General features: G+C 40.8%; 1 protein-coding gene across 1 annotated transcript; it reads left to right on the top strand.

Annotated features, from left to right (window-relative positions):
• The first annotated feature begins 3,859 nt into the window (after nucleotides 1-3,859).
• Nucleotides 3,860-12,101, top strand: LOC135472392 (B1 bradykinin receptor-like). The gene is made up of 2 exons (XM_064751874.1): nucleotides 3,860-4,899; nucleotides 11,885-12,101. The coding sequence occupies exons 1-2, from the start codon at nucleotides 3,860-3,862 to the stop codon at nucleotides 12,099-12,101; spliced, it is 1,257 nt and encodes a 418-aa protein (XP_064607944.1).
• The last annotated feature ends 610 nt before the right edge of the window (nucleotides 12,102-12,711 follow it).

The raw sequence follows: 12,711 nt of genomic DNA, 5'->3' as shown, positions 1-12,711 counted from the left end.
CGAGACGACATCGTCATTGTTCCCCGCAAAATGCAGGAATCGTGCTGTTTCCATGAACTCAGACCAAATACTTGTCTCCTACAGATTCAATTAGAGTTACATTTGCACCCTTTTGACTGTGTTTGGTTTCGGCCTCTGTACGCTTTCAACACATATGAGCAATGCTTTAATGACCTGGAGGACAATATGGGTACACACGTACAGCTAATGGTCGAGATAGAATGGGGAATCCCCCGAGACGACACCGCGCGGCCTGTATCAATTCCAGCACTCATCCTGCGTATAACAACAATACACAACTGGTGTTAACCCACCAGTTCTAGATATCCGGAGCAAGAGCATTAATAATCAAATGTCAAAACACCGCATTTCGAGGACCTTGACCTTGCCATGAAGTCTAGTTGCTGTTCCAAAAAAAAAATCATCAGATATCTGTTAAAAATTGAATGAATGAATGAACAATTTGGGTGTAACGCCACATAGGTAGTATTTCCGAAATATCGTGGCGAGAGCGTATTAAATCTAGGAAACAGTCTCTCCACATGAGAATGTTGACATTAAATCAGAACAAAGAATAAAAAGAGACGTTTTTTAAAACCAGTTAAAAGAAACAAAAATCAGCTGAATTTATATAAAGATAGAATGGTTAACTACAAAATCGGCACCAAGGTGAACAGATTTATATGTGGTTTAAAACACGTTGGCTTAATCAGACCACCGTGCCCACACGGGAGATATCTAGGGTCGTCCACATTTGCGTCGAGTTCTCCTGAGGAGCTCAAGTTCCATTCTTTTCACCCCAGAAGCCCACAGAGGATGGAAATTCAAAAATTACTGCATTAAACAATCGTATATCAATCCACTGAGGTCAATCAATACGTATTTTAAAGAAAAGTATTGTTTGCAAGCGGATGTCTGCATTACATGAGTATATTGGTGACGTAACTGTATACGTCGCATTTCACGTATTGTGTTTCGACCATACAAAGGTGAGATACTAACGAACTTTCCCATATGTAATATGTAGATATGTACAAGTAATAAACTGGGAAAAAACGCCTTCTTGAGGAACGCTATTCATGGGTGGACCCAATACGACGACTTCCGCCGGTTATTGCCAGCATCGGTTATTGTCAGCATCGCCCCACTAACTGTGAGAGCTGGGGGATCTACAAATTCGCTGTCTATCTCCTCGGACCTGATAGTGCTCGGCAAGCATTGCGGCAAGGTGTCCCAGCGATTCATCGCGTCGTGGAGCTGCACGGCAAGTCGATAACGTTGTCCTATAGTCGCTCTTTCCCTTCACCGTTCTTGATTTTCATAGAAATTTATAAGACATATATATCTCGTTGTGTTGTGCGTCATGTCGCCAAAAAAAAGACTTTTTGTTTTCGTTTCGTTATATACCGGAAAGACACCAACGCTACATTTCAATTTAAAATATTACCATCTGTTTCTGTCACCTTGAGAAGTTAAAGATGCGAATACCTCGATATTTTGTTGCAAAATGGTGTGTTTTCACATCTTGTGTTACTTTAAATGAAAAGGTCAATTTCATTAGTAAAATGACACCATCAAATTTCAAAATTTGTAAATAGAAATCGCAATACGGGCTATAGTATTATTACTATATTATTTGTTTGCACACAATCTTAGGGCATACAAATGATCTGCCTGTCGTTGACCGTAACGCAGCATTGAAAATTACAAAGAGGTCACTTGGACAATATCTTCAAAGGGTCATAATGACATTTTTCTCTCGTGTTAGAACACTACTCAAATCAGAACACTGTCACTTTGACCCAACGTGTTAATATGAAATGTGTCCTCCCGGCCAAACATCTGCGCTTGCGCAGAGAAATAATTCGGCTATTGCATTCAGCCTTGTTGACTTTCATTGTATGTAAAGCCAGCATAAATTTATTGAATGCGCATGTGTAAATCAATATCAATATAAAGATAATAGTTTATTAGTATGGTGTTTTGGTCGTGATTAAATTGCCTAGGGCTATGTTTGAGCCCAAAATACCACTTTATGGGCAAATATTTCAAAACGACAGATAAAGATGCTCTAATTTAACGGTAAAAATAAACGTTTCTTTCCTGATTGGGTACACGATGGCCGCAGTGGACTTCCATTCACGTGACGTTCAAATTCTGGGCAGGATTAATACAGACTATGCTGAATGTAACACTCTTCTTTGCAAAAATGAACAGAGCGTTCGGGATCTCCATCTAGCTGATTACTTCTGTGTAACCTGCGCTGGGGCATGAAGGAATGAATATTAGATAGAGACGGTACCTAGGCCAATAGTTGGAAAGTAAGCTGGCCGTACTAACATGTATTAGACCATTGTACTCGCTGAGACTTAATCGGAATTTTATGCTTAGAATATCGACATGAAAAATTGATGACTATTCGCCACCATATTATACAAGCGTTATTCATTACGACGGTATTTATTTGTCACATGTGTTAACCTTTGATTTCAACATGATTATACCTGACAATCGACGTGGATATATATATATATATATATATATATATATATATATATATATATATATATATATATATATATATATATATATATATATATATATATATATATATATATATATATATATATATATATTATATTGGCAGAAGCTACAGATCCTAGGGCAGTAGATTAGATTTATATCTCTATATTTACATGGCGTCTTATCCATTAGACAGCTGACGGAACAAACGGATAATTATTGAAACAGTCAAGCCGTCTATCAATATATACACATGCTCAACATAGATTAAACAGTTTACAGTGACATAACAATTGTCAGAGTATATGTACATGTAATTATACACAATTTAGTGTTTTATTTAAATGCGCGATACTAATGTATGATTTATAACACCATCAATTTGTAAAGATTTGTGAGCTCCAGAAGAATTAACTGCGGGTTGTATATATATACGTTAATGTACAGAGTAGACTGAGATTTAGATTTTCATCCGGACAAGCTTAATCTGCTATAGTCATGTATGCAAATTATAAATCATGTATCTATACGCTATTTAAATAGGGTATTTACCTATTTATAGTATATACATGTATAGTATATGACGTATTGTATAATCTGTAGAACGCCGACTTCCCCCAGCCGGATGTCCGAAGTACTAATCAAGCATTAACGACGATACCGAGCTGTACTTAAATGCTTCGGGACGTTTAAGTATGTTATGCAACGTTGAGGACGATGGTCGTGGTGAAGGTCTGTAGATTTTTCAAAAGTTATTCTGAAATGTCGGAAAAAGTATTGTACAAGCTGTCACTTTTCCGATCTTTCCTTGCCTTGCGCTACGATTGACACGTCGTGTACTCTGGGAATTTTCGAATACGTGCAATATGGCCTGATATGGCCCCCGGTAAGTCTGGTCCCCGGTAAATCTCATGTAGGATTACACTTCAATACTCGTTTCCCTTACCAGCTGATGTACTATGGATAGTAGCGCCCTAGTTATAATCACTTCTGTGGGCTGACTAACGTTATAATAATTCTAGTTAGTACATTGTTGCAGTAACGCTGGGAATTAAGCGTTGGCAAACTCTACAGTGGTCTGACCGTAAACTGCGATAGGAGGATACAGACATACAAGTCACCGTGGGAGGCTGAGTCAACTGTGTCGGCATTGATCAACCGCTCACCGGTCCTCAAGTCACACATCGTGTGTATGTGGACAAGTAGTGTGGGCCAGCACGGGGTAGGAGGTAGTTAGCGGCATCAACCCGGCTCAGCAGAAATGGCAACAGACTGGAGAGGTAATACATCATGGGGTAACCACACGGAACCCTGCAACCTCACTTCGCTGACCGACATGACAGTCTCTAATACAAGTGACAACGAGTTTTTCCAGTCCCAAGCAAACCTATCTGTGCACAACTTGACAAAAAGTTGCCGTGCCTCTGACCCACCTGTATATTGGGAGAGCGAGCTGTACACGACCCTATGGCAAACCGTACCCCCCGTGTTGCTGTTTATAGGACTGGCAGGAAATATCCTTGTCATGGCAGTACTCCGTGTCATGAAATTCACTCAAAGCGTTGCCTTGTTTTTCTTTTTCATCATGGCCTTGTCGGACTGTTCTGTTCTCATCGTGGTGTTACTGCACTACTGGCTCCAGAAGACCTTCAGTATAGACCTCAGAACGCTATCGGATCCCGGCTGCAAGATTATGTTCTTTCTCACTTACTTTTCTATGGATTTGTCCTCGTGGACGCTGGCTGCTGTGACGGTGGAGAGGTGCATAGTGATCCGATTTTCTCTGCGAGCTGGTACTTTAGTCACCATCAAGCGGGCCAGAATTGCCATTGTCGTCATCATGATAATACTGACAGTCATCAACGGATACCTCTTATTCACTCAAAGAATCGGTCCAGACGGTTCGTGCGGATCGTTCGAAGGAGATGCTATATATTTCTTCGATGAGCACGTTTTCGTGTGGATCGACTTGTTCGTTTTGGCTGTGTTACCATTCTCAGTGATGTTAGGATGTAATATTGTCATAGTCCGGGAAGTCCATGGTAACGTCTCCCGTCACAAAGGCCTGGGACCGGCGGATATGGAGAAGAGTAAAAGTAATGGCAACTCCAGTGTCAGTAGTATAACGCTGATGTTACTGGCCGTCAATTTCTACTTCCTCGTGACGACTATCCCCGTGTCCGTCTATTTCATCCTGGACACGTTTATGAGTGACATCTTGAAGAATGAACCGGCGGTTAAGGCCAGAATGGACCTTGTGTGGACGATTTGCTACCTGCTTCAATTCACAAACTACAGCCTTAACTTTTACATATACGTGGCTCGAGGTCGCCGCTTTAGGGCAGCGCTTTGGAAGCTCTGCGGACGAAATGAAGAGTAAGTACACAAATAGTCAAATACAGCCTTGCACTGACAGCGCCTCTGTGAAGACACATGGTGCAGGTGAAAGTTAATTGGTTTTGTTCATCTAGAGTGGTGAAATATGGGGTAAATTTATTTTGCATGTACCACACTTTGTTACACTAAACCTGGCATCTTTCTATTTTTACCAAACTTAAAAGAAAAGACCGCTAAAAATCGAAGTAGGCATCACTAAACCTTAGATCTGTGCATAAATATTCTTTCATCTATTTTATTAGATTTTTGTGAAAGGAGTTAAAGCGTTCAAACATTTTAATTCTAGGCTTTATGGACCATCAGAGTTCAGGAACTCTGACCCCACAGGAAGTTTCCAACTCTAATCACGACAATAACTCTTTGTACCCACGAATAAACGATTACTGAACTCATGTTCCCCCAAATTCCCCCCTTCTGGTGAACATCAGAAAAGGCGATGTGACAACAGAGCTCCAAGATAATGTCAATATGTCTCATAAAGCCCACCATAGTCTGAATGCCTTTTAACACTCTTAAAAAATCATAAATAAATCAAAATAAATGAAAGTATTGTTACGGATTATTTTCAGTTGTCTTTATGATGAACCTTATTTCATGTTTTAGCTTTATTTTACTTTAAGCGAACAGGTTTGTATGGTTTCGGTTCGCATTCCTTGCCAGTGTTTTTTCACTTTGTTACATACACCATTTTGCCTTCCCGTTCCGGTAAGAATGCAAATCTCGCTTCTCAGTGTGGTACATTGTATTACGTTCAGTGCTTACATTTCATTGCTTACCATAACAGGATAATGTAACCACATACCTCCATCGCATGTGTTCAGTTGCATAAGGCGATGTCGTAAATTCGCTTCTAATTATGATTGATGAGACAGTTAACTCTGCAGACAATTATGCAAATGATTTGTTCCCTTGACTATTCTTCTTAAGTGACCGTTTTCTGAAACGATTAGTAACTCAAATAGATTTGTTCCGGTGTCTCAGTGTAAAGATAAAACTTTGTGTGACTCGGGGATTATGAACCGCTTGGCACAAGACCTAACGCTGTTGTAATACACACAATGGACGAATGCGAAGGGTCAGTTTTATGCTGATTATTTAAAACTGTAATAAATCAATTCTGCGTTATAACGTTGGGCTACGGTTTGCCTAGGGTTTTATGGTAACATTTGGATTGTAATTATTTACTTGGTCAACATAGTCAAATCATTTGATCGAACCGTCAAGAATTAATTCACTCAAAGGATTTTTCCAACAGGTCAAATCTCATCAAACTAATCTTGTTTCATTGCGTCCTTACTTTTTCAGATGAACATTTGTCAGGTTAACTCTCTTTCAATAGGAAAGACTGTATGAGAAGCCTGTTCCTCCCCATGTATAAGACCGCCCATACATATATCATACTTTGCTATATGTTGACATTTAGTATCACTTCTGGTCGATCCGTGTTGCCTTAAGGACGGTACAAAAACTACAAACCCAGCCACATCATAATCTACTCACCTTGACAATCAAACAAATATAATCAACAATATGTCAAGCAAATCCCAGAAGATCTACAAATTGCTCTCACTCCACCCTTTACCACCATCTAGCTAGTCTTCTACGAGAGGTGATGTCGAACACGCGGCCCCCTTGATAGTGTATAACACTGGAACCCGTGCTGATACGGAATCGACTGTTAGCGATCCTAACATTTTAGCTGGGCCATGACCCCGCATCAGGAATTCTCATGGATCACGTGCTATGCCCATTATTTTCAAATTTGAATCGTACGATTCTGCATTTCTACAGCAGGCTTAGGCAATTGTTTTTCTGATTGTGTTGTCAACATTTTTTTTGGTCTACGCCTCTGAGATAGAAAAACGTTTTTAAAAAACAGCAAGATGGCTACCAAGACAACACAATCCTAGCGCTTCCTCCATCTGACCCGAAAATGAGCACACTGGTCAAAAATGAGGCCTACATCACTTGAGCTTGTCTACTAAACCCGTTATGTGCTGCACGTACATGGTTTACTTGCACCTGTCAGGTTGTCAGCTGCTAACTCTGGTGAGAACTGTCCCCGATGTTAACAGGCACCGTAACCATAACCACCGTAACTAAGAACTAGGACCTATACATGGTGCACTGATTAACGGTCGGACTAAGAACTAGGACCTATATAAAGTGTACTGATTATCTAAGATAATCACTAAGAACTAGGAACTATATAAAGTGAACTGATTATCTCTCGGACTAAGAACTAGGACCTATATAGAATGCATTTATTAACTGTCGGACTAAGAAGAAGGACTTATACAGAGTGTACTGATCATCTGTCGGGCTAAGAACTAGGGCCATATAGAGTGTACTCATTAACTGTCGGACTAAGAACTAGAACCTATACAGAGTGAACTGATTAACTGTCGGACTAAGCACTAGGACCTATACAGAGTGCACTGAGGATCTGTCGTACAAAAAATAGGACTTATACAGAGTGTACTAATTATCTGTCGGACTAAGAGCTAGGACCTGTATAGAGTCTACTGATAATCTGTCAGACTAAAAACTAGGATCTGTATAGAGTGTACTGATTATCTGTCGGACTAAAAACTGGGACATGTATAGGGTAGTGTATGACTGTCGGACTAAGAACTAGGACGTATATAGAGTGTACCGATTATCTGTCGGACTAAGAACTGGGACCTATACAGAGTGTACTGATTAACTGTCGGGACTAAGAACTGGGACCTATATAGAGTGTACTGATTAACTGTCGGGACTAAGAACTGGGACCTATACAGAGTGAACTGATTAACTGTCGGACTAAGAACTAGGACCTATATAGAGTGTACTGATTAACTGTCGGGACTAAGAACTGGGACAGAGTGTACTGATTAACTGTCGGGACTAAGAACTAGGACCTATATAGAGTGTACTGATTATCTGTCGGACTAAGAACTAGGACCTATATAGAGTGAACTGATTAACTGTCGGACTAAGAACTAGGACATATATAGAGTGTACTGATTATCTGTCGAACTAAGAACTAGGACCTATACAGAGTGTACTGACTACTAATTATCTGTCGAACTAAGAACTAGGACCTATAAAGAGTGTACTGAGTATATGTCGGACTAAGAACTGGGACCTATATAGAGTGTACTGACTACTGATTATCTGTCGAACTAAGAACTAGGACCTATAAAGAGTGTACTGAGTATATGTCGGACTAAGAACTAGGACATATAAAATGTACTGATTATCAGTCACGCTAAGAACTAGGACCTATATAGAGTGTACTGATTATCTGTCGGACTAAGAACTAAGACTTATATAGAGTGCGCAGTGAACTAGCATCTTTAGATCTATTTATCTATAAGACTGAGTACAAGTTTCATTGACAATAGTCTGGTTATACATCAGTCACAAAAACTGACCCTTTGTCTTTCTCCCGGTAGTTAGGAAGTGAAGTCATACGTGCGGGAAACCGCATTGTAGCATGTAGATGCGGACTAGTCAGTCAGTTGCGTGACACGTCATTCAAGGATTTCATCCTTGACATTAAGCCTTCGTGTTAATAAATGCAGACACATCTATCTTATCTCCATTTTATCACACTTGGCTTATACAGCCACGACTTCTGCTTAGAATAGGAGGCGCAAATAGCCAACCCACCTACCTGAACAGCTTAATGTGTTTTGTTATGTCAACAGGTTTTTTTGCAAAATGTGTAGAACCGTTCGCATACTGGCAACCTACTAATCCAAGGAAGTAAACATTTATAAAGTCTTACGTTTCATTTGGAAGTAAACCAGTATGCGAGTAATACCGTCCTGAGTAGCCTGATACCGTGTTTGAAGTCTGGCTAAGACCCAATACTTCAGTTAACGTTAAAATAAGATCAAGGCCCTGGAATGTATAACCTTGAAACCAGAATGTATAAATATGTAACAAATTCTCATAGTCAGCGTTTGTCGTGTTGTATATACAGCACTGGCGCAACATACGCCACTGATAACGGAATGATTCCAAATATATTTGGGTCTCAATTTTTTTCCTCACCGTTCAGCCTTGCAGACTTTTCTGTTCCGTTGCCCTTTGTGTACTGACCATTCGATCTAGTCATACACTTACTTTGCTACGGCTATGAAATTTGGTTGCCTGACAGTGTAAAAGCTATTAGCTGAAATGGCTTACAAACGGTAGCCGATCTGGCGTTGTATTAACGAGGCGTTAAACATCTGCGCTGTCCAGGTTATCGCTTGGGAAATTATATATAATGCACTTTACTATCCAATGTATATCCATTTCCCGGTTCAGTTAAGGATAGACATGTAAGCGAGCTTTGGATTCGATAATCGCCACTGTTCTCCGTGGTGTTTATATTTGCAAAACATAATAACGTAGGGTAATGGAGTTGATTATTTAAACAGTGTTACTGATGTGTTCCATGTACTATGTGTTTCCCTCCAGAGGAATCGAATCTAGGGATATTAAAACTGGGGTTGTAAATGTCGTGGAATAGCCCCACCGGGAGATTCGATTTAGTAATAACTCTGTCAAATATAGTTGCCAAATTGTGTGCGTCTGTAAACACAATCCATCTGTTGCTTATACAGGATGAGACAGGAAGATTGCATTGCAAGACCCAGTTATCATTAATCAAATGACCTCCTTGTTTTGGAACTGTCAAATGAATTAGTCTGCGAACTAGTCCCTACTGCCGATCGTCTGCTGAGAACACTATGCCCTCGAGGATTATCCGGCGGGTATGATCACGTGTTTTATGTTTATCTAACGGCAATTCAGGCACCAACTGCATGGCTTACTTTGCTAACAGACTGTTTTGCAACAGTGTTGTATACAATAACACGCAAAAAGTACCAAACCCACGCACAAGACCTTCGTTGTGGAGCCTTCTGATGCGAGTCCTGTACAGAATGACAGGATAGTACAAACACCAGTACATAATTCTTTTACCGTTTTTACATGTATATCCAAGAAATAAGAAGTTCGATCGCTGGAGAAATAAGGTTTGGTTCCACAGTGTATTCGTGTAATGAACCGGTGATCTCAGCGATACAGGATAGCAGGATTGTGTTAGTGTCATTTACCCTGCAATTTATGAGTGGAATGTCTTATACTAGAAATAATGTAAATAACGTCTGTCGTTTAGAAAGAGACGTAAACCAGCCGTCAACCAATATATACGGTCCGGGTCAATAATCCCAAGGCCAATTCCCAAAACACATACCACCTAAGCTTCTCTGTCTGTCGATCCGTAGATCAGTCTGTCGGTCGGTCCAGGGGTCGGACTGATTTTGGACCTCCTGTCTTTTACCAGGAACCATTGACTTAAAATGGGTCCCTTCGACATCAACAGCTTCTGATAAGCTCTAACTATTGCGAATGTGAGCTTTTATTTATTTATTTGAGTGGTGTAAATATGCCGTACTCAAGAATATTTCACTTATATGACGGCGGCCAGCACTATGGGAGAAAACCGGGCAGAGCCTGGGGGGAACCCACGACCAACCGCAGGTTGCTTTCAGACCTTCCCACGTACGGTCGGAGAGGAATCCAGCATGGTGAGCTTTTACATTTATTTATTTACGCAGCATTTTACATTTATTTATTTCGATGTTACGCGGCGAATTACTTCAGCCACCGTAGAGAAAGATCAGTGTTACATAATCTTCTGTTTATTTATTTATTTGATTGGTGTTTACCGCCGTACTCAAGAATATTTCATTTATACGACGGCGGCCAGCATTATGATGGGAGGAGCCCAGGGGGAAACCCACGAACATCCACAGGTTGCTGACAGACCTTCCCACTTACGACCGGAGAGGAAGCCAGTATGAGCTGGACTTAAACTCATAGCGACCGCATTGGTGAGGTCATTACGTTGCGCTAGCGCGCTAACCGACTGAGCCACGGAGGTCCCCATGAGATTTTATAGGAAATAATACTAGAGACTAGAGCATACGAACATTGTTGTTGATAAGAGGATTTTCAGACCACGGGGCCAGATGCGAAATATTGGTTATACTGTAAAGCACCATCGGCGAAACTTGGTGACTTGGTGACAAGGTCACCTGACCATCAAAAATGGTACCACATCGGTTGTAGTCTCAATTTCGCATGTACACCCACATGAGATTTTGTCGATGTTAATAGTTTAATGCAAATCTCACACTAATCTCACAACATCCAGATCGCCTGTAGAAATCTGTGCTCTGAGCATTTGTTCCTTGACTTTTGGTTGCCAAAAACTGAAGAAGTTTAATCCCTGGTTCGAGATAACAAAAGTTAAGAATTCTTGTTTGCTTATCCGCACACGAGTAAATTTCGGGGACATTTGGTTCTGGGAATCGAGAAATCCCATTTTCAACAACAAATGATGTTCGCTGAGCTTAATGTGTTTTGCTATGTCAACAGGCTAATTTTCGTGCCAGTCTGAATATGGAGACGCCGTAACACTCAAACTGATAGTTGTTAGGAAGCTGCTTTAAGTCAGCACGTTTATTAGGCATATGACACAGAACGGTAGATGGACGCGGACACTCTTCTCTTGCTCAGCCCACTATATGAACATAGCCCAACCTCTCTGAGTAGAGAATGTGTGTGTGGAATATGGCATTTTTTGTCTGTTTGGTCAAAATGTCCTAACCCGTGTTACTTTTAAGTAAAAGGTGTTGTTTACTACAACCAAAATAGCCTTAGGTGACTGGAACAGTATTGCGACATATCTTTCTGACCGAGAAATGTTCTACATCCTAACAGCATGACATTTGTTTCCCGTAAGGTTGCCCACTTGCTCCTAGTCATGGTTTAATATGCAAATCAGCTGTCCTAACCTTCATTGTATCAATGAGACAGTATCGTTTTGTCAGCATTTACGCTTATGAGGCCGTCCCGAAAATGACTAAATACATTTTATGCGAATGAAAATGATTTTTGTGCGCTTTCTATGTTGTAGCAGAGACAGTATGCTGGAGTCCAGGCGCCTTGCTTCTAATGACGGAACTGCGGTGAGGAGGGTGACAGTTAGCGAGGGACTGATCCTACTTAGGCGAGGTACAGTCATGGACGCTATTTCTCACTTCCGGCGTGGGACGGTAGCGGACTGCGAAAAAATCAAACGACGGGCGACATTTGCCGATGGTATTGGCAAACCTGATGTGAGCAAGACTTGACAGAGAATGGTGGCTTTTCTTTTATACACTTCCTGTATGCTGTGTTTCTGTGTTCACCAAACTCAGGACCGTAACTCAGTCTTCGTCTGGAAGGGAAAACTCCACCCTTGATTACGACGGAATGCTCAATGAAATCCACACGTGTGAAATCCACACTTGTGGATTTCAAGGCTTGATTCCAAAATTGCGCTGTGTGAAACCCCACACCCCTGTGATTTCCACGCTTCAGTTCACAAACACGCTGTATGAAATTCGAGCTTGGTGCACTATCTGCTTTGCACGCATTATCACGCGAGATTTGTAATATCGGAGCATTGCTGTAAACGGGAAATTGCGAGTCAAGTTGTCTGTCTGGCCGAGAAAAGTCAGTAGTGCAACTTAATGTGAAAATTCACGCCGTCCACAATGTCATTATCGTTACTTCAAATGTGCAACAAAGAATAATGAAAACATAGAAACAAGAGCATGGAGATGAAATTGAATGACAACCAATTGCACTGTTTTCCCTTGATCTCTGAAACGATACGGGTGTGATCTTGTTCATTTGGCTGTACAAGAGCTTGTTTCAGGAGATTGTTTCACTGGCTGTATTCGGTTGTAGTTATTTGTT

Source organism: Liolophura sinensis, chromosome 8 (genome assembly GCF_032854445.1).
Source record: "Liolophura sinensis isolate JHLJ2023 chromosome 8, CUHK_Ljap_v2, whole genome shotgun sequence".
NCBI lineage: Eukaryota > Metazoa > Mollusca > Polyplacophora > Chitonida > Chitonidae > Liolophura > Liolophura sinensis.
Note: the sequence above shows the minus strand (reverse complement) of the source record. Positions and strands in the feature narration are given on the sequence as shown.